General features: G+C 45.5%; 1 protein-coding gene across 1 annotated transcript in view; it reads left to right on the top strand.

The window, feature by feature from the left end:
• The window catches only part of LOC135545699 (slit homolog 3 protein-like), a 450244-nt gene that overhangs the window by 269105 nt on the left and 158372 nt on the right, over positions 1-22767 (top strand). The window contains exons 10-14 of the mRNA XM_064973499.1: positions 2499-2662; positions 4784-4928; positions 13124-13195; positions 18157-18228; positions 19064-19135. Coding sequence (XP_064829571.1) covers positions 2499-2662; positions 4784-4928; positions 13124-13195; positions 18157-18228; positions 19064-19135 — 525 coding nt within the window. The remainder of the gene's footprint in view (positions 1-2498; positions 2663-4783; positions 4929-13123; positions 13196-18156; positions 18229-19063; positions 19136-22767) is intronic.

Genomic DNA, 22767 nt, shown 5'->3' with positions numbered 1-22767 from the left:
TCTCCGCCTCCTCCCCAGCCCCCTCACCTCCTCCTCCCCATCCCCTCTCCGCCTCCTCCCCAGCCCCCTCACCTCCTCCTCCCCATCCCCTCCCGCCTCCTCCCCAGCCCCCTCACCTCCTCCTCCCCATCCCCTCTCCGCCTCCTCCCCAGCCCCCTCACCTCCTCCTCCCCAGCCCCCTCACCTCCTCCTCCCCATCCCCTCTCCGCCTCCTCCCCATCCCCTCTCCGCCTCCTCCCCAGCCCCCTCACCTCCTCCTCCCCCAGCCCCCTCACCTCCTCCTCCCCATCCCCTCTCCGCCTCCTCCCCAGCCCCCTCACCTCCTCCTCCCCAGCCCCCTCACCTCCTCCTCCCCATCCCCTCACCTCCTCCTCCCCATCCCCTCTCCGCCTCCTCCCCACCCCCCTCACCTCCTCCTCCCCATCCCCTCCGCCTCCTCGCCTCCCCAGGATTGAATTTGCTGATGCTGTGATGGCCAGCCTGCTGCTCCCTAGCCAGTATTGAATTATCGGAGGCTCCCTCTACTCCCCCCTACTCCTCTTGCTCCCAGTTCCTTTGTATTGAATTTTCTGCCTCTAATATCCCTGAGATCTCTGTATTGAATTTGCTGCTCGTAAAAACAACTTATTAAATCAAATGTTTAGAAATGTCTGTAATCCATTTAGCAGGGATGGGGCGATGTAGTGATGGGATGGAAGGTGGATGGCTCCAGGTTTCTAATGAAATAGCTTGGATTACCTAGCTCTGCACCCTCTCTCTATCTCTCTCCCTCTCTCTATTTCTCTCTCTGTTTCTCTCCCCAACGCTCTCTTTACGAGCTTTGTCCAGCAGCCATTCAATTAGATCAAATGATATCACCCCATGGTGCTTTGCCATTCAATCACTCCAGACAAATAGAGTGTGAGGCCTCCTACTGCTAAAGGTGTAGCCAGTCGTTTTCACAGTATGCGTGGATCACTGGATGAGATGAGTTGCCTTTTTGTGCAGGCTCTGAGGATGAACATGTGCACCGAGCTCACCTCACACACACACACACACACACACACACACACACACACACACACACACACACACACACACACACACACACACACACACACACACACACATACACGTACACACACACATAAGCATGCACACATCTGACCACAGAGTGGTGGTGTATGAGCCCTCTGCTCCGTCTCAGTGTGGAGCTCATCCCCTCCATCCGTCCATCTCTCTGATCCCACTGGTGTGTAATTCATCCGGAACAACGGGAGGCTATAAACTGGATTTATAATGGGAAGAGCTCCATTAAAACTACAGCCCACGCTGCTATCCTCAATGAGCAATTCCTGTCCCCTAACCGGATCACACCCCTATTTCATTTGCAGACTTTTTGTAAAGGGTATAGAGCCTGTTTTATTTGCTGACATTACTTTTTCTCTCCCCCCCTCCCTCCCTCCCCCTCCCTCCTCCCTCCCTCCCTCCCTCCCTCTGTTTCCTCTCCTCTCAGCTCCTCTCCTAATGGCTGTTGTGAGATAGGGATTTAGCCCCAGTGTATCGTGTCCTGTCCTCTTCTTTGAGGGAGGGAGAACTTGAGGAAAAGAAGGTGTTGGCCAAGAGAGAGAGACCATTATTGCATCTGCAGAAGGATACATATTAGATACAGACACATTAGATGCAGATACATATTAGATACAGATACATATTAGATACAGATACATATTAGATACAGACACATATTAGATACAGATACATATTAGATACAGATACATATTAGATACAGATACATATTAGATACAGATACATATTAGATACAGACACATATTAGATACAGATACATATTAGATACAGATACATATTAGATACAGATACATATTAGATACAGACACATATTAGATACAGATACATATTAGATACAGATACATATTAGATACAGACAGGGGTGGCAGGATAGCCTAGTGGTTAGAGGACTAGTAACTAGTAACTGGAAGGATGCAAGTTCAAATCCCCCAGCTGACAAGGTACAAATCTGTCGTTCTGCCCCTGAACAGGCAGTTAACCTATTGTACCTAGGCCATCATTGCAAATAAGAATTTGTTCTTAACTGACTTGCCTAGAAAAATAAAAAAGATATAGACACATATTAGATACATATTCGTAGAGTTTATTTGGTCTTGGTTATGACAACCACAGCTCTGTCAAGGACAGAGGAGTCACAGAGTCATAAACACAGCTCTGCTGCCATGAGTGAACGATGACTCCTAACACTGTTCCATCTGCTAGGTAGCCTTAGACATGAGGAACCATAGAAGGTCTTTACAATTTGTGGACATATATTTCAGTGAGTGGATTATTCTTCTCAGCCCTTGGATTTTCTCATACATGGTATGTCACTGGCCATCTACTGTGGCACTAAACACTGTGGCTGTTCTATTTCTCTCCTCCCTCCATCTGCAGCCAACAACACGCACTGACTACTGCTGTTCCCTCTCTCTCCCCTCCTCCCTCTGCAGACGTCTACATTCTAACAATCTGCACTGCGACTGCCACCTGTCCTGGCTGTCTGACTGGCTGCGGCAGAGGCGGGGCCTGGCCCCCTTCACCCAGTGCATGGCGCCTGCCAACATGAGGGGCCTCAACATCCCTGACGTCCAGAAGAAAGACTTCACATGTACAGGTACACTAAATCCCAATGACAACACACTGTACTACAAACACTAAACAATGTACCTACCCATGTTATCTCCAGATGAACACATTCTTTCATGGCTCAGATTGAAAAGTCACTGAATCAGTAGAATAGGTTGATGTTCTTGTTTAATTTACTCCAGGATATAATTGGTAAAAGTTTTGACTTTTGGGCTTAATGAACACCTCCCACCCCCTCCCTGCAGCCATAAATCAGCCGAGGACTCTCCAGCAGGCAGACGCAGCAGAAATACAGTTGTCCGCCTTAGAGTCAGCCCCTTAATTGACCTGCAAATAAAGACAATAACACAGGAGAGGGAGCGAGAGGAGAGAGAGATTTTCCCTTTTGTACTTTAAATATTTGCACATTGTTACAATGCTGTATATAGCCATAACATGACATTTAAAAGGTCTCTATTCTTGTGGAACTTTTGTGAGTGTACAACATAAAACACCAAATAATGCATGCAGAGCAGAATTATTGGGTATACGCGCTAATTATCAAAATCCAGAAAAGAGACGTTAAATTCTTCAACCACCTAAAATGAAGCAATTCCCAAACCTTCCATAACAAAGCCATCACCTACAGAGAGATGAACCTGGAGAAGAGTCCCCTAAGTAAGCTGGTCCTGGGGCTCTGTTCACAAACACAAACAGACCCCACAGAGCCCCAGGACAGCAACACAATTAGACCCAACCAAATCATGAGAAAACATGATTACTTGACACATTACAAATAAAAACAGAGCAAACTAGAATGCTATTTGGCCCCAAAAAGAGAGTACTCTGTGGCAGAATACCTCACCACTGTGACTGACCCAACATTAAGGAAATCTTTGAGTGTACAGACTCTTGCTATTGAGAAAGGCCGCCGTAGGCAGACCTGGCTCTCACGAGAAGACTGTCTATGTGCACACTGCCCACAAAACGAGGTGGAAACTGAGCTGCACTTCCTAACCTCCTGCCAAATGTATGACCACATTAGAGACACATATTTCCCACAGATTACACAGACCCACAAAGCATTCAAAAACTAATGCAATTTTGATAAACGCCCATATCTACTGGGTGAAATACCACAATGTACCATCACAGCAGTAAGATTTGTGACCTGTTTCCACAAGAAAAGTGCAACCAGTGAAGAACAAACAACATTGTCATTACAACCTATATTTATGTTTTAGTTTCCTTTTTGTACTTTAACTATTAGCACATCATTACAACACTGTATATAGACATAATATGGCATTTGAAATGTCTCTATTCTTTTGGAACTGTGTGAGTGTCATGTTTACTGTTAATTTTGATTGTTTATTTAACCTTTGTTTATTATCTATTTCACTTCCTTTGGCAATGTAAACATATGTTTCCCATGACAATAAAGCCCCTTAAATATACATTTGAGAGAGAGTAGAGAGAGCCCCTGTGCTGGTAAAAAAAAGGTATCTCTCTCTCTCTCTCTCTCTCTCTCTCGCTCCCTCTATCTCTCTCTCTCTCTCTCTCTCTCTCTCTCTCTCCACACTCTCTCTCTCTCTCTCTCTCTCTCTCTCTCTCTCTCTCTCTCACTCTCTCTCCCCCTCTATCTCCTTCTGTCTCTCTCTCTCACTCTCTCTCTCTTTGTCTCTCTCTCTCTCTCTCTCTCTCCTCTCTCTCGCTCCCTCTCTCTCCCCCCTCTCTCTCTCTCTCTCTCTCTCTGTCTCTCTCTCTCTCTCTCTGTCTCTCTCTCTCTCTCTCTCTCTCTCTCTCTCTCTCTCTCTCTCTCTCTCTCGCTCCCTCTATCTCCCCCTCTCTCGCTCTCTCACTCTCTCTCTCTCTCTCTCTCTCTCTCTCTCTCTCTCTCTCTCTCTCTCTCTCTCTCTCTCTCTCTCTCTCTCTCGCTCCCTCTATCTCTCCCCCCCTCTCTCTCTCTCTCGCTCCCTCTCTGTATCTCTCTCTCTCTCTTCCTCTACCTCTCTATCACCCTCTCTTGCTCTCTCTCTCTCTCTCTCTCTCGCTCCCTCTCTGTATCTCTCTCTCTCTTCCTCTACCTCTCTATCACCCTCTCTTGCTCTCTCTATCTTGATCTCCCTGTCTTCCTCTTTCTCTCTATCACCCTCTCTCTCTTCCTCAGGCCCAGCTCAGGTGAAGCCTCATACCTGTATTCCCCAAGCATCAGTGTGTCCGGCCTCTTGCACCTGCAACAACAACATTGTGGACTGTCGCCGCCAGAGCCTGACCGAGATCCCTGCCAACCTACCAGAGGGCATCGTAGAGATGTAAGTAGACTAACTTTACTCCACAATGCTTTTTAACAATCACTACTTTTATTCATGTATATCACCCGTTGTCTTCCTTATTGGTACACTCAGAACGTTGTGTAGTTCAGACGGAAACATCCTGTTTTTGTACAAAACACATGGGTCTTTTTGTTTTTGTACAAACCGTCCTGTGTGTTATTACCTACCTGCTCCTGTAATGGAACAAACCCCATTAGCTCCATCAGTTAACAGGCTCATTACTGCTGGTCCAGGTGCCTGGTGTCTGTCTCTACTCTGCACTGAGACATAAACATCATCTCCTATCCTCTGGGCTGCTGGCTGGCTGGCTGACTGACTGGCTAACTGACTAGCTGGCTGGCTGGCTGGCTGGCTGGCTGACTGGCTAACTGACTAACTGACTGGCTGGCTGACTGGCTGGCTGTCTGGCTGGCTCAATGGCTAACTGACTGATTGACTGGCTGGCTGGCTAACTGACTGATTGTCTGGTTGACTGGCTGGCTGAGTGGCTGACTGACACACAGGTGGACTCCTCACCTATGGATCTGCGGTTTCTCTGCCTGCCCCATCTCAGAGATCAGTCTCAGCTAGGTGGCTCAGACATTTCTCTGCACCCCATGGGGCCTTGTTAGTGGCTTGACTTACTGAGATAATGTGCAGCTTTTCTAGGACCCAACCACCCTTGTTTGGGGGGGATGTGTGTATTTGTGCGTGTGTGTGTGTGTGTGTGTGTGTGTGTGTGTGTGTGTGTGTGTGTGTGTGTGTGTGTGTGTGTGTGTGTGTGTGTGTGTGTGTGTGTGTGTGCGTGTGTGTGTGTGTGTGTGTGTGTGTGTGTGTGTGTGTGTGTGTGTGTGTGTGTGTGTGTGTGGCTGTGCGGCGTGTTTGTCTGCTGCCTCGTACCCCAGGCTGATTGGATTTCCACTCTACTTTGGAGCGCGTCCATATCTTCTCAGTCAGGATATTTGATATACATATCGATCGCTCCTGCTCTTGTTTGCGCTAAAGGACAGGTGGGTAATTGCTCTGATATGTACCGTTTCTACACCGCTGTTGTTGTGCCAATAGTGTATGACCTTTGAATAACAAATGGATATGTTAAGGAAGGAAGGTAGGATACATTACTACAGCGCTTTCTATAGCCAGAAATGATATACCACTAATGAAATGATGTATTGTCAGGATTTTGCTGGGGTCCGATAGTCATTTCTCTAAGAATTGTTTTCACGTTCCTCTGCCAGGTTCGAATTACTGTTACACCCACCGCTCAGGAACAACAGCCAAAACAACATCCACTCAATCTGTAGTTTAGGAATCAGAGGAAATAGATCCCTTGGAGCAGAGTCTGTGTTGTATACGTCTCCGTATAAGCTTTCCCTGTTCCTGCCTAAATATACACTGAGTATATTAGGAGCACCTTCCTAATATTGAGTTGTACCCCCTTTGGCTTCAGAACAGCCTCAATTCGTTGGGGCATTGAATTTACAAGGTGTCAAAAGCGTTCCACAGGGATGCTGACCCATGTTGACTATAATGCTTCCCACAGTTGGCTGGATAACCTTTGGTGGTGAACCATTCTTAAAACACACGGGAAACTGTTGAGTGTGAAAAACAGCATTGCAATTCTCGACACAAACAGGTGTGCCTGGCACCAACTACCATACCCTATTCAAAGGCACTTAAATCTTGTATCTTAATATGCACCCCCTCATTGGCACACAAACACAATCCATGTCTCAATTTTCTCAAGGCTTAAAGAAACGTCTTTAACCTGTCTCCTCTCCTTCATCTTCAGTACACTGATTGAAGTGGATTTAACAAGGGATCACAGCTTTCACCTAGTCAGTCTGTCAGTCTGGTCAGTCAAATATTTTGTATACTCAGTGCATTCGGAAAGTACTCAGACCCCTTGACTTTTTCCACATTTAGTTACGTTACAGCCTTATTCTAAAATTGATGAAATTGTTTTTTCTCTCTCATCAATCTATACACGATACCCCAGAATGACGAAGCAAAAACAGTTTTTATTTTTTAAATCATAAAAAATAAAATGTAATTTAACATAGGTATTCAGACCCTTTACTCAGTACTTTGTTGAAGCACCTTTGGCAGCGATGACAGCCTTAAGTCTTCTATGAAGCTACAAGCTTGACAGTTTCTCCCATTCTTCTCTGCAGATCCTCTCAAGCTCTGTCAGGTTGGATGGGGAGCGTCAATGCACAGCTATTTTCAATTCTCTCCAGAGATGTTCATTCTGGTTAAAGTCCAGGCTCTGGCTGGGCCGCTCAAGGACATTCAGAGACTTGTCACGAAGCCACTCCTGTGTTGTCTTGGCTATGTGCTTAGGGTCATTATCCTGTTGGAAGGTGAACCTTTGTCCCAGTCTGAGGTCCTGAGCATTCTGGAACAGGTTTTCATCAAGGGTCTCTCTGTACTTTGCTCCGTTCATCTTTCCCTCGATCCTGACTAGTCTCCCAGTCCTTGCCGCTAAAAACATCCCCACAGCATGATGCTGCTACCACCATGCTTCACCGTAGGGATTGCCCGGTTTCCTCCAGACGTGACGCTTGGCATTCAGGCCAAAGAGTTCAATCTTGGTTTCATCAGACCAGAGAGTCTTGTTTCTCATGGTCTGAGTCCTTTAGGGGCCTTTTGGCAAACTCTAACTGCGCCGTCATGTGCCTTTTACTGAGGAGTGGCTTCCGTCTGGCCAGTCTACCATAAAGGCCTGATTGGTGGAGTGCTGGAGAGATGGTTGTCTTTCTGGAAGTTTCTCCCATCTCCACAGAGGAACTCGAGTTCTTGGCCCTGACCAAGGCCCTTCTCCCCCGATTGCTCAGTTTGGCCGGACGACCAACACTAGGAAGAGTCATGGTGGTTCTAAACTTCCATTTAAGAATGATGAAGGCCATTGTGTTCTTGGGGACCTTAAATGCTGCAGACATTTTTTGGCACACTTCCCAGATCTGTGCCTCGACACAATCCTGTTTCGGAGCTCTATAGACAATTCCTTCGACCTCATGACTTGGTTTTTGCTCTGACATGCACAGTGTGTGCCAGGTGTGTGCCTTTCCAAATCATGTCCAGTCAATTGAATTTACCACAGGTAGACTCCAATCAAGTTGTAGAAACATCTCAAGGATGATCAATGGAAACAGGATGCACCTGAGCAAAATGTTGAGTCTCATAGCAAAGGGTCTGAATAATTATGTAAATAAGGTGTTTCTGTTTTTTATATTTAAAACATTTGGTAAAACAAAATGTAAAACCTGTTATCGCATTGTCATTATGGGGTATTGTGTGTAGATTGATTAATACATTATTTTATTTAATCCATTATAGCATAAGGCTGTAACGTAACGAAATGCAGAAAAAGAAAAGAGGTATGAATAATTTTCGAATGCAGTTTATATGCAATCATTATCTTCCTTTGGCATCATTCCCTTACTAGGAGCCATTAACAGACACACACATGCCTCCAGAGAAGGGCCAGAACCATAACCGTATCGCGATACCCCTTAGTATCGTGGCAAGGAAACAAAACACAATGAAGGTTTCACTTCTTTAGGAAAACAGCTCTAATGTTTGAAACAGACATCATTATGTTGTCATCCAGAGTCACGTCTTTATTTTCCAAGCTATTTCACACAATACTTTACTTACTGCAGGTTTTTAAAGGACCAAATAGTTTGGTCTGCTTCATGTTTTCATTTTTGCCATGGATAACATATTGCAATACTGGTTTCATCACAACCCTACTGCAGAGTAGACCCAGATAGATGGTGGTGTAGTGAGGTAGGGGGACAGAGGGTGGGATTGAGAGATTAGGGGGAGTAGAGAGGAGGACTGAGGGGCTGCAGCAGGTAGCGAATGGGACAGGCACAGGGGACAGAGGGGTGGGACTAGGAGATATCGTGGCGGGGGAGTGGGTCTGCAGCAGGTAGCGAAGGGGACGGGCACGGGGGACAGAGGGGTGGGACTAGGTGATATCGTGGCTGGGGTGACCCTTTCCCAGTAGCTCTGTGGCTGAAGTACTGAGTGGCCTTGCACTACCCTCCCCAGACACCACTACAGACACAAAGCACAGCAGCCCATTTCCATCCTCCATCTCCCAGACAACACCGCCCACTGGGCCAGGTCTCACTGTGACTATTAAAACCTACCCAAACCAGAAACCGTGGATAGATGGAAGCATTTGCGCAAAACGAAAAGCGCAAACCACCACATTTAACCATGGCAAGATGACTGTAAATATGGTTGAATACAAACAGTGTAATTATTCCCTCCGTAAGGCAATCAAACAGGCAAAGCTTCAGTACAATGGCTCAGACTTGAGACGTATGTGGCAGGGTCTACAGACAATCACGGGTTACAAAGGGAAAACTAGCCACGTCACGGACACCGAAGTTAAATACCTTCTTCATCCGTTTTGAGGATAACATAGTGCCACTGACGTGGCCCACTCCCAAGGACTGTGGGCTTTCATTCTCCAAGGCCGACGTGAGTAAGACATTTAAACGTGTTCACCCTCTCAAGGCTGCTGGCCCAGACGGCATCCCCAGCCACATCCTCTCCTCAGAGCATGTGCAGACCAGCTGGCTGGTGTGTTTATGGACATATTCAATCTCCCCGTATCCCAGTCTGCTGTCCCCACTTGCTTCAAGATGTCCACCATTGTTCCTGTACCCAAGAAAGCAAAGGTTACTGAACTAAATGACTATCGCCCTGTAGCACTCACTTCGGTTGTCATGAAGTGCTTTGAGAGACTAGTTAAGGATTACACCGTACACTCACTTAAATTTGCTAACCGTCCCAATAGATCCAGAGACGATGGAATCACCATTGCACTGCACACTGCCCAATCTCATCTGGACAAAAGGAATACCTAAGTCAGAATACTGTTAATTGACTACAGCTCAGCCATCAACACCATAGTACCTTCCAAGCTCATCATTAAGTTTTGGGCCCTGGGTCTGAACCCCGCCATGTTCAACTGGGTCCTGGACTTCTTGACGGGCCGCCCCCAGGTGATGAAGGTAGGAAACAATACCTTCACTTCACTAATCCCCAACACTGGGGCGCCACAAGGATGCGTGCTCAGCCCCCTCCTGTACTCCCTGTTCACCCATTACTGTGTGGCCATGCACGCCTCCAACTCAGTCATCAAGTTTGCAGACGACACAAGAGTAGTAGGCCTGATTACCAACAATGAAGAGACAGCCTATAGGGAGGAGGTGAGGGCCCTGGGGGAGCGGTGTCAGGAAAATAACCTCTAAATCAACAAAACGAAAGAGCTATCCACATCGCCCCTATCCATATCGACAGGACCGTAGTAGGGAAGGTGGAAGATTCAAGGTCCTCGGCGTACACATCCCTGACGATCTGAAATGGGGTGAAGAAAGCGCATCAGCACCTCTTCAACCTCAGGAGGCTTAAGAAATGTGGCTTGCCCCTAAGACCCTCAGAAAACTCCAGGACACCTACAGCACCGATGTCATAGGAAGGCAAAAAATATCATCAAGGACAACATCCACCCGAGCCACGGCCTGTTCACCCCGCTATCATCCAGAAGGCAAGATCAGTACAGGTGCATAAAAGCTGGGACCGAGAGCCTGAAAGATAGCTTTTATCTCAATGCCATCAGACTGTTCAATAGGCATCACTAGCTGGCTACCACCCAGCTACTCAACCCTGCACCTTAGAGGCTGCTGCCCCATGTACATTGACATGGAATCACAGGTCATTTTAATAATGGAACACTAGTCACTTTAATAATGTGTACGTACGGCTTTACTCATCTCATATGTATATACTGTATTCTATTCTACTGTATTTTAGTCAATGCCACTCTGACATTGCTCGTCCTAATATACAGTTGAAGTCGGAAGTTTACTTACACTTAGGTTGGAGCCATTAAAACTCATTTTTCAACTGCTCCACAAATTTCTTGTTAACAAACTATTATTTTGGCAAGTCGGTTAGGACATCTACTTTGTGCATGACACAAGTCATTTTTCCAATAATTGTTTACAGACAGATTATTTTACTTATAATTGTCATGTCCTGACCATAGAAAACCTGTATTTTCTATGGTAGAGTAGGTCAGGGTGTGACTAGAGGTTTTAGTCTAGTTTATTATTTCTATGTGGGGTTCTAGGTTTCATTTTCTATGTTGGGGTTTGTGTATGATTCCCAATTAGAGGCCTCTGGTTATCGTTGTCTCTAATTGGGGATCATACTTAAGTAGCATTTTTTTCCACCTGTGGGTTATGGGATGTTGTTTATGTTTAGTTGCCTGTTTGCACTGCATTGTCGTCACGGTTAATTTATTCTTTATTGTTTTATATTTGCTTAAGTTTCACTTTATTCATTAAAATATGTGGAACTCAACATACGCTGCGCCTTGGTCCGACCATCATTATTACGAACAACGTGACAATAATTTACTGTATCACAATTCCGGTGGGTCAGAAGTTTACATACACTGAGTTGACTGTGCCTTTAAACAGCTTTGAAAATTCCAGAAAATTACGTTATGGCTATAGAAGCTTCTGATAGGCTAATTGACATAATTTGCATCAATTGGAGGTTTACCTGTGGATGTATGTCAAGGCCTACCTTCAAACTCAATGCCTCTTTACTTGACATCATGGGAAAATCAAAAGAAATCAGCCAAGACCTCAGAAAAATCATTGTAGACCTCCACAAGTCTGGTACATCCTTGGGAGCAATTTCAAAATGCCTGAAGTTACCACATTTATCTGTACAAACAATAGAATGCAAGTATAAACACCATGTGACCACGCAGCCATCATAGCACTCAGGAAGGAGACGCGTTCTGTCTCCTAGAGATGAACGTGCTTTGGTGTGAAAAGTGCACGTCAATCCCAGAACAACCGCAAAGGATCTTGTGAAGATGCTGGAGGAAACCGGTACAAAAGTATCTCTATCCACAGTAAAACGAGTCCTATGTCGACGGCTGCTCAGCAAGGAAGAAGCCACTGCTCCAAAACCGCCATCAAAAAGCCAGACTACGGTTTGAAACTGCACATGGAGACAAAGATTGTACTTTCTGGAGAAATGTCCTCTTGTCTGATTAAACAAAAATAGAACTGTTTGGCCATAATCACCATCGTTATGTTTGAAGGAAAAAGGGGGAGGCTTGCAAACCGAAGAACACCATCCCAACTGTGAAGCACAGGGGTGGCAGCATCATGTTGTTTGGGTGCTTTGCTGCAGGAGGGACTGGTGCACTTCACAAAATAGATGGCTTCATGGGGAAGGAAAATTATGTGGATATATTGAAGCAATATCTCAAGACATCAGCCGGGAAGTTAAAGCTTGATCGCAAATGGGTCTTCCAAATGGACAATGACCCCAAGCATACTTCCAAAGTTGTGGCAAAAATTCACCCAACTTATTGCGGGAAGCTTGTGGAAGGCTACCCGATATGTTTGACCCAAGTTAAACAATTTAAAGGCAATACTACCAAATGCTAATTGAGTGCATGTGAACTTATGACCCACTGGGAATGTGTTGAAATAAATGAATGATGAAATAAATCATTCTCTCTACTATTATTCTGACATTTCATATTCTTAAAATAAAGTGATGATCCTAACTGACCAAAGACAGGGAATTTTTACTAGGATTAAATGTCAGGAATTGTGAAAAACTGAGTTTAAATGCATTTGGCTAAGGTGTATTTAAACTTTCGACTTCAACTGTATATATATTTCTTAATACCATTATTTTACTTTTTGATCTGTGTATTGTTGTTAATTGTTAGATACTACTGCACTGTTGGAGCTAGGACCGCAAGCATTTCGCTACACCCGCAATAACATCTGCTAAGTATGTGTATGTGACTAATAACATCTGATAAATATGTGTATGTGACTAATAACATCTGATAAATATGTGTATGTGACTAATAACATCTGATAAATATGTGTATGTGACTAATAACATCTGATAAATATGTGTATGTGACTAATAACATTTGATTTGAGAAGGAGGCGGAAGAGGAGGAGGAGGCCATGGACATTAACAGACACTCAGACAAACACTTTCTCCCTTAAGAGTCATACTGTATATTTATCTGAAAGACCAGGATAATTGAGAATATATTTCTCTCTGAAGTAACCTGATGTTTCTCTCCCCCTCTCCTCATCTCCCTCTTTCCACCTCCCCATCAGTCGTCTGGAACAGAACCTGATCAAGAACATCCCTGCTGGAGCCTTCTCTCCATACAAGAAACTCAAGAGGATGTGAGTCTGTTATATATTCAATTCAATAGGATGTGAATCTATCTTTTTTATAATCAATTCAATAGGATGTGAGTATATATGTTTTATATTCAATTCAATAGGATGTGAGTCTGTTATATATTCAATTTAAAAGGATGTGAGTGTTATATGTATATTCAATTCAATAGGATGTGAGTCTGTTATATATTCAATGTTGTGTTGTATAAATGATTGGAGACATGCGCAGGAATTCGTAATAAATGGGTTTAATACTCCACCCAAATATACAACATGACTTGGAAAAGCACTGGGACGAAGCCCAGAACAAACACATATACAAAAACACTGGGATGTAACCCAAACAAAAGAGCGAGGTTAAACCAATAATAAATACACAGGGCGAGACCTGTCGTAACAAATGCACAACAATACACGGGACAAGACCCGTAATAACAAGTGCACAATACACTCAGCACGAAAACCGAAATAACAAAGCACAGGTACTCACAGACCAACATAGATGGGAACAATAATCAACCAGACAATGGTGAATTGGGGACACATATACAATTACTAATCAGGGTAATAGGAATCAGGTGTGCGTAACGAGACAGTTCAGTGACTCCTAGATGACGGTGACGTAGACCTCCGGAACTGGTGCACGGAATGAGCAGCAGTACTGGGGGAAACCGTGACCGTACCCCCACCCTGACGCGCTGCACCAGCAGCAGGATGACACCGGCCTCGAGGACGACCACAGGAACATAGTACGGGCCGGACATGCCAGTTGCAGCTGCTGAAGTTGTGTCGGCGTCGGACATGCCAGTTGCAGCTGCTGAAGTTGTGTCGGCGTCGGACATGCCAGTTGCAACTGCTGAAGTTGTGTCGGCGACGGACATGCCAGTTGCAACTGCTGAAGTTGTGTCGGCGACGGACATGCCAGTTGCAGCTGCTGAAGTTGTGTCGGTGACGGACATGCCAGTTGCAGCTGCTGAAGTTGTGTCGGCGACGGGCGGGCCAGTTGCAGCTGCCAAAGTTGCGGTGGTGTCAGACGGGCCAGTTGCAGCGGTGTCAGAAAGTCCAGTTGCAGCTGCCGAAGCTGAGGCGGTGGACAGGCCAGTTGCAGCTTCCGACGTTGCATCGGCATCGGACGGGACATTCCCGCTGTCTCCATTTAGGTGGGTTATTCTGTCACGTTGTATAAATGATTGGAGATAGGCGCAGGAATTCGTAATAGCGGGGTTTAATACGAAGCCCAAAGAAAACATGTGTACAAAAACACAGGGAAACCAATAATAAATACACGGGACGAAACCCACAATACTCTACACGGGGCGAGACCCGAAATAACAAATGCAAAACAATACACGGGGTGAGACCCGAAATAACAAATGCATAACAATACACGGGATGAGACCCGAAATAACAAATGCATAACAATACACGGGACGAGACCCGAAATAACAAATGCATAACAATACACGGGATGAGACCCGAAATAACAAATGCATAACAATACACGGGGTGAGACCCGAAATAACAAATGCATAACAATACACGGGACGAGACCCACAATACTCTACACGGGACGAGACCCGAAATAACAAATGCATAACAATACACGGGGTGAGACCCGAAATAACAAATGCATAACAATACACGGGACGAGACCCACAATACTCTACACGGGACGAGACCACGGGAAGACCCGAAATATAACAAATGCAAACAAATGCATAACAATACACGGGATGAGAACAATACACGGAGACCCGAAATAACAAATGACAACAATACGGGACGAGATAGATCCGAAATAACGAGACCCGAAATAACAAATGCACAACAATACACGGGACGAGACCCACAATACTCTACACGGGCGAGACCCGAAATAACAAATGCATAACAATACACGGGGCGAGACCCGAAATAACAAATGCACAACAATACACGGGACGAGACCCACAATACTCTACACGGGGCGAGACGCGTAATAACAAATGCATAACAATACACAGGGCGAGACCCGAAATAACAAATGCACAACAATACACGGAACGAAACCCACAATACTCTACACGGGGTGAGACCCGAAATAACAAATGCATAACAATACACAGGGCGAGACCCGAAATAACAAATGCACAACAATACACGGGGCGAGACGCGTAATAACAAATGCACAACAATACACGGGGCGAGACGCGTAATTACAAATGTGGGAAATATGTGTCTCTAATGTGGTAAAACATTTGGCGGGAGATTAGGAAGTGTAGCTCAGTTTCCACCTCATTTTGTGGGCAGTGGGTAGCCAGGTCTGCCTATGACGGCCTCTCTCAATAGCAAGGCTATGAGCACCAAGTACATAGTCTGTCGATAGTCAAGGATTTTCTTAATTTGGGGTCAGTCACAGTGGTCAGGTATTCTCCCACGATATACTCTCTGTTTAGGGCCAGATAGCATTCCAATTTGCTCTGTTTTTTTATTGATTCTTCCAGTGTGTCAAGTAGTTATCTTTTTGCTTTCTCATAATTTAGTTGTGTCTACATGTGTTTCTATCCTGGAGCTCTGTTTGGTTTCTTTGTGTTTGTGAACAGAGCCCCAGAACCAGCTGTCTGAAGGGACTCTTATCTAGGTTAATCTCTATGTAAGAGAGTAGTGGAATGTGTGGGCATCACTTCCTTTTAGGTGGTTGTAGATTTTACCAACTTTTTTCTGAATTTTGATACTAGTGGATATAGTCCTAATTCTGCTCTGCATGCATTGTTTGGGGTTTTGCGTTCACGTTCACGCCCTGGTCTATATTTATTATGTTATATTCATTTATTGAGTCAGGCCAGGGTGTGACATGGGTTTATTTGTAGTGTGTTTCGTCTTGGGGTTGTGTGGGGTGTATAGATTAGTCTATGGCTGCCTGAGGCGGTTCTCAATCAGAGTCAGGTGATTATCGTTGTCTCTGATTGGGAACCATATTTAGGTAGCCTGGGTTTCACTGTGTGTTTGTGGGTGATTGTTCCTGTCTCTGTGTTTGTTGCACCAGTCAGGGCTGTTTCGGTTTTCGACGTTTGTTGTTTTGTATTGTTCGTGTTCTTATTCATTAAAGATGTGTCGAACGAACCACGTTGCATTTTGGTCCGATCCTTATTCCACCTCTTCGTCAGAGAAGGAGGTAGAAGAAAGCCATTACAGTTCACAGCCTTGTGGAATTTACCTGTGGTGCTGATGTTTAGGCTGAGGTAGGTATAATTATGTGTGTGCTCTAGGGCAACGGTGTCGAGATACATTTTTGATTTGTTGTCTTGGTACTACTGGACCATTTTTGGAACTCCATTATTTTTGTCTTACTGAGATTCACTCTCAGGGCCCAAGTCTGACAGAATCTGTACAGACGATCTAGGTGTTGCCATAGGCCCTTCTTGGTAGGGGACAGAAGCACCAGATCATCTGAAAACAGTAGACATTTGAGTCCAGTAGGGTGAGGCTGTATGCTGCTCGTGCCCTTGCCAATTCCTTGATATATTGTATGTTGAAAAGGATGGGGCTCAAGCTGCATCCTTGTCGCACCCCATGACCATCTGTGTGTTTATTGGCAATTTTAAATGCACAGTTGTTGTTCGTGTACGTTGATTTTATAATGGCATATGTTTTTCCTCCAAACACTGCTTTCCATCAGTTTGTATAGAAGACCCTCATGCCAAAATCAAATGAGAAGACTGCTTTTGTTTTGTTTGTTTGTCAATAAGGGTGTGCAGGGTGAATATGTGGTCTGCCGTACGGTATTTTGGTAAGAAGCCAATTGAACTTCTTCGGGATAGGGGGCAGTATTTTCACGTCCGGATAAAAAGCCTGCCCAAAGTAAACAGCCTGTTACTCAGGCCCAGAATCTAGGATATGCATGGTAGTATTGGATAAAAAAACACTCTAAAGTTTCTAAAACTGTTCAAATAATGTCTGTGAGTATAACATAGCTGATTTGGCAGGTGAAACCCCGAGCACAATCCATCCAAGGAAACATTTGTTTGAGGTCATTGTGTTTTCCAATGCTTTTCTATGGGAAACCTGATTTATTAGGGCCCCGATTGCAGTTCCTATGGCTTCCACTAGATGTCAACAGTCTTGAGAAATGTTTCAATGTTTTTATTTTGAGAAATGAAGAAGTAGTCCTATTCTTTCTATGTGTCACTCAGAAGGTCTCTAGTCTTTTGGTGCGCGTGAACAAGAGAACGCTCCGTTTTGTTTTTCTTTGTTTTTTTTTGTTTTTCTTTCTATATATCCCCAAAATGTACATTTTGGGGATATAAAGAAAGAAAAAAAAAAAAAATGTCATAGTAAAATCCAGTGGGTTCTGGTAGTCTTTAATAGTTGATTCTAAGATCATGCATATATTTTTGCTGTTTGCTCTTTGTTATAGTGAAAAAAGATTGGAAAAGTGGTTTATTCAAACACATCTCCATTTTTGATAGATAACTCTTCATTTTTCAGAAATTTTCCAGAAATGGTTCAATTCTATGGATTCTTCAAATACATTGAGCTGATTTCTGATGTGCTGATCCATCTTTTTCCGTTGTGTATTTCTGTATTGTTTTAGTTGGATAGGTTTCTCAATTTCTTTCTTAAGTTTTTGCATTCTTCATCAAACCATTTGCCATTGTTGTTCATTTTCTTAGGTTGTCTGCTTGACATTTTTAGATTCGATAGGGAAGCTGAGAGGTCAAAATATACTGTTTAGGTTTTCTACTGCCAAGTTTACACCTCCACTATTACAGTCCTGGAAGTTGTCTAAAAGGGATTTATTTATTTTTTTCCAAAACAAATTTTTGTTAGGTTTCCTCACTACTTTCATTCCATCTGTTGTCTATCTTAATATTATTCAGTTCCTTTGACTTTGATACTTCATGATTGAGTATTGCTCTGTTCAAGCAGACTGTGATTTTGCTGTGATCTCGAGCTCTCTCTCTCTATCTCCAATGTTCTTCCAGTGACCTGAGCAAGAATCAAGTCTCTGACATTGCTGCTGACGCCTTCACTGGTTTACGCTCCCTGACTTCACTGTAAGTGAATATGCTGCTGCATCATAACACACACATACACACACACACACGCACACACACACATGCACACACACATGCAAACACACACACACACACACACACACACATACACATACACACACACACACACAGTGTAGAAATAAATAAAGACGTCTTCAGTCTCACTGGCAGGGAGATAATTAGAGTCTGGTGGTGGTGGCACGGTGTCTCATCCATGACAGCTGACTCTAAGATGGTAGGACAGCCAGGTGGAGCATGGCAAAGAAAATTAGAACCCAGTGTCTAACAGCACAACACAGTGGTTAGGCTAAACGGTGTACAAATAGTCATGTGACGGTGGGAGCTTAACAAAAGAATCCTTTTAAATCACTGTAGTGATGTGACAAAGACGCCGCCCGACAGACAGCAGCGGACACACAAGCCTCTGCATATTAATATAGCCAATCAGCAGACAGGACAGGGGATTCATCTTCCTATGTCTGTGGTCTGTATCCAAAATGGCACCCTAGTCCCTACTAAGTGCCCTACTATGGGTCCTGGTCAAAACGAGTGCACTATATAGAGAATAGGCAGCCATTTGCTAAACAGACTGTGTGTCTGGAGGCCTGACGCCAGTAACAGCACCGGGCTGAAAGAGACTTCATTTGCTCAGATTGTCATGAAATATAAGTGTACATGTCATGTACTGTCAGGCTGGGAATGGGAGTACTGGGGGAAACTGATAGTATACATGTAGAATTACAGGCGCAGGCACACACACACACACACACACACACACTGATCCATCCTTGTTGAGATCATCTACAATGTCTGCACTATGTATGTGTCTCCACAGGGTCCTGTACGGGAACAAGATAGCTGAGATTCCTAAGAGGTTGTTTGATGGGCTTGTCTCTCTGCAGCTGCTGTAAGTACACAGGATCTCCCTTTGGAAAATCTGGCAACAGACAAGTGACCGGAAAGATATTTGAGAAATGTACCGGCCGTCCGTATGCATTGGGTGCGTAACCCTTTAGGGCCCATCCACTCAGCCAGCACCATTAGTAAACGAGAGATATTGGCCAAATGAGCCACATTTACATCTCCTTAAAAACAACCTAGAACTAATGACCAAAACACTATTGGTTGTGTTTCTATGTGTAGCAGAACGTTGTAGCCTATTGGTTTTTACTTTCCTGATAATTCTCCACCTCACGGCTCAGCTGAGATTCCTAAGGGACTGTTTGACTTGTTTCTCTGCAACTACTGTCAGTACTACTGATGTACACTGCTCAAAAAATAAAGGGAACACTAAAATAACACATCCTGGATCTGAATGAATGAAATATTCTTATTAAATACTTTTTTCTTTACATAGTTGAATGTGCTGACAACAAAATCACACAAAAATTATCAATGGAAATCAAATGTATCAACCCATGGAGGTCTGGATTTGGAGTCACACTCAAAATGATAGTGGAAAGCCACACTACAGGCTGATTCAACTTTGATGTAATGTCCTTAAAACAAGTCAAAATGAGGCTCAGTAGTGTGTGTGGCATCCACATGCCTGTATGACCTCCCTACAACGCCTGGGCATGCTCCTGATGAGGTAGCGGATGGTTTCCTGAGGGATCTCCTCCCAGACCTGGACTAAAGCATCCACCAACTCCTGGACAGTCTGTGGTGCAACGTGGCGTTGGTGGATGGAGCGAGACATGATGTCCCAGACGTGCTCAATTGGATTCAGGTCAGGGGAACGGGCGGGCCAGTCCATAGCATCAATGCCTTCCTCTTGCAGGAACTGCTGACACACTCCAGCCACATGAGGTCTAGCATTGTCTTGGAGGAACCCAGGGCCAACCGCACCAGCATATGGTCTCACAAGGGGTCTGAGGATCTCATCTCGGTACCTAATGGCAGACAGGCTACCTCTGGCAAGCACATGGAGGGCTGTGTGACCCCCCCAAAGAAATGCCACCCCACACCATGACTGACCCACCGCCAAACCGGTCATGCTGGAGGATGTTGCAGGCAGCAGAACGTTCTCCACCGCGTTTCCAGACACTGTCACGTCTTTCACATGTGCTCAGTGTGAACCTGCTTTCATCTGTGAAGAGCACAGGGCGCCAGTGGCGAATTTGCCAATCTTGGTGTTCTCTGGCAAATACCAAACGTCCTGCACGGTGTTGGGCTGTAAGCACAACCCCCACCTGTGGACGTCGGGCCCACATACCACCCTCATGGAGTCTGTTTCTGAATGTTTGAGCAGACACATGCACATTTGTGGCCTGTTGGAGGTCATTTTGCAGGGCTCTGGCAGTGCTCCTCCTGCTCCTCCTTGCACAAAGGCGGAGGTAGCGGTCCTGCTGCTGGGTTGTTGCCCTCCTACGGCCTCCTCCACGTCTCCTGATGTACTGGCCTGTCTCCTGGTAGCGCCTCCATGCTCTGGACACTACGCTGACAGACACAGCAAACCTTATTGCCACAGCTTGCATTGATGTGCCATCCTGGATGAGCTGCACTACCTGAGCCACTTGTGTGGGTTGTAGACTCCGTCTCATGCTACCACTAGAGTGAAATCACCGCCAGCATTCAAAAGTGACCAAAACACCAGCCTGGAAGCATAGGAACTGAGAAGTGGTCTGTGGTCACCACCCGCAGAACCACTCCTTTATTGGGGGTGTCTTGCTAATTGCCTATAATTTCCACCTGTTGTCTATTCCATTTGCACAACAGCATGTGACATTTATTGTCAATCAGTGTTGCTTCCTAAGTGGACAGTTTGATTTCACAGAAGTGTGAAACTATCTTTGTGTGTATGTATGTGTGTTTGTGTGTTGCACAAAGCCAATTCACTCTGGAAAAGGGTTACGATGCAGAGCACATAGAGATGCAATAGTTAATGTTGTGCTTCATAAAACCAGTCAATCACAGGGAAGCAGAGAGAGTCGAACCTCAAACCCCTTTTCGAGTGTAAAATGGACCATTTGGGCCGATGTGTGGCCGTCAGGGGGGAAGAGAGGGATGAAACAATGCTTTTGTTGTTTCTTTCACCGGAGAGGGAGCACCTTACGCAACGTCATTAACATTTAAATTGGACCTGATTACAAAGCAGATCTCTCACACCTAGTTTTATTGATGTAGGCATGGAAACGTAGCTCAAACATAATGACTGTGTTTAATGGTCTAATTTCAGGAAATCTGCTGCTTTTTAATGCTGCTGGCTGTTTGTGCTTGTTGAATCACACACATACACATACACACACACACACACACACACACACACACACACACACACACACACTGTAATGATTTGGAGGATGGATGGGGAATGAATGATGGAGAAATTGGTTCCATTCTCTTCCTGGAATGGCAGCGAGTGTTTCCAGTAAAGTGGACATCAGCATATTATAAACACACAGCAGTACGGCCCGCTGCCTGCCTGGCTGGCATGGCTGGTATGGCATGGCTGGTATGGCATGGCTGGTATGGCTAGCATGGCTGGTATGGCATGGCTGGTATGGCTAGCATGGCTGGTATGGCATGGCTGGTATGGCTAGCATGGCTGGTATGGCTAGCATGGCTGGTATGGCATGGCTGGTATGGCTAGCATGGCTGGTATGGCTAGCATGGCTGGTATGGCATGGCTGGTATGGCTAGCATGGCTGGTATGGCTAGCATGGCTGGTATGGCTAGCATGGCTGGTATGGCATGGCTGGTATGGCTAGCATGGCTGGTATGGCTAGCATGGCTGGTATGGCTGGCTGGTATGGCTAGCATGGCTGGCTGGTATGGCATGGCTGGTATGGCATGGCTGGTATGGCTGGCTGGTATGGCTAGCATGGCTGGCTGGTATGGCATGGCTGGTATGACTGGCTGGTATGGCTAGCATGGCTGGTTGGTATGGCTGGCTGGTATGGCTAGCATGGCTGGTATGGCATGGCTGGTATGGCTAGCATGGCTGGTAAGGCTAGCATGGCTGGTATGGCAAGCATGGCTGGTAAGGCTAGCATGACTGGTATGGCTAGCATGGCTGGTATGGCATGGCTAGCATGGCTGGTAAGGCTAGCATGGCTGGTATGGCATGGCTCCCATGGCTGGTAAGGCATGGCTCCCATGGCTGGTAAGGCTTGCATGGCTGGTATGGCTAGCATGGCTGGTATGGCATGGCTAGCATGGCTGGTAAGGCTAGCATGGCTGGTATGGCATGGCTCCCATGGCTGGTAAGGCTTGCATGGCTGGTATGGCTAGCATGGCTGGTAAGGCTAGCATGGCTGGTATGGCATGGCTGGTATGGCTAGCATGGCTGATATGGCTAGCATGGCTGGTATGGCATGGCTCCCATGGCTGGTAAGGCTTGCATGGCTGGTATGGCTAGCATGGCTGGTAAGGCTAGCATGGCTGGTATGGCATGGCTGGTATGGCTAGCATGGCTGATATGGCTAGCATGGCTGGTATGGCTGGTATGGCTGGCATGGCTGGTATGGCTAGCATGGCTTGTATGGCTAGCATGTCTGGTATGGCATGGCTGGTATAGCATGGCTGGTATGACATGGC

Source organism: Oncorhynchus masou, chromosome 9 (genome assembly GCF_036934945.1).
Source record: "Oncorhynchus masou masou isolate Uvic2021 chromosome 9, UVic_Omas_1.1, whole genome shotgun sequence".
NCBI lineage: Eukaryota > Metazoa > Chordata > Actinopteri > Salmoniformes > Salmonidae > Oncorhynchus > Oncorhynchus masou.
This window is presented reverse-complemented; position numbering and strand designations above follow the sequence as displayed.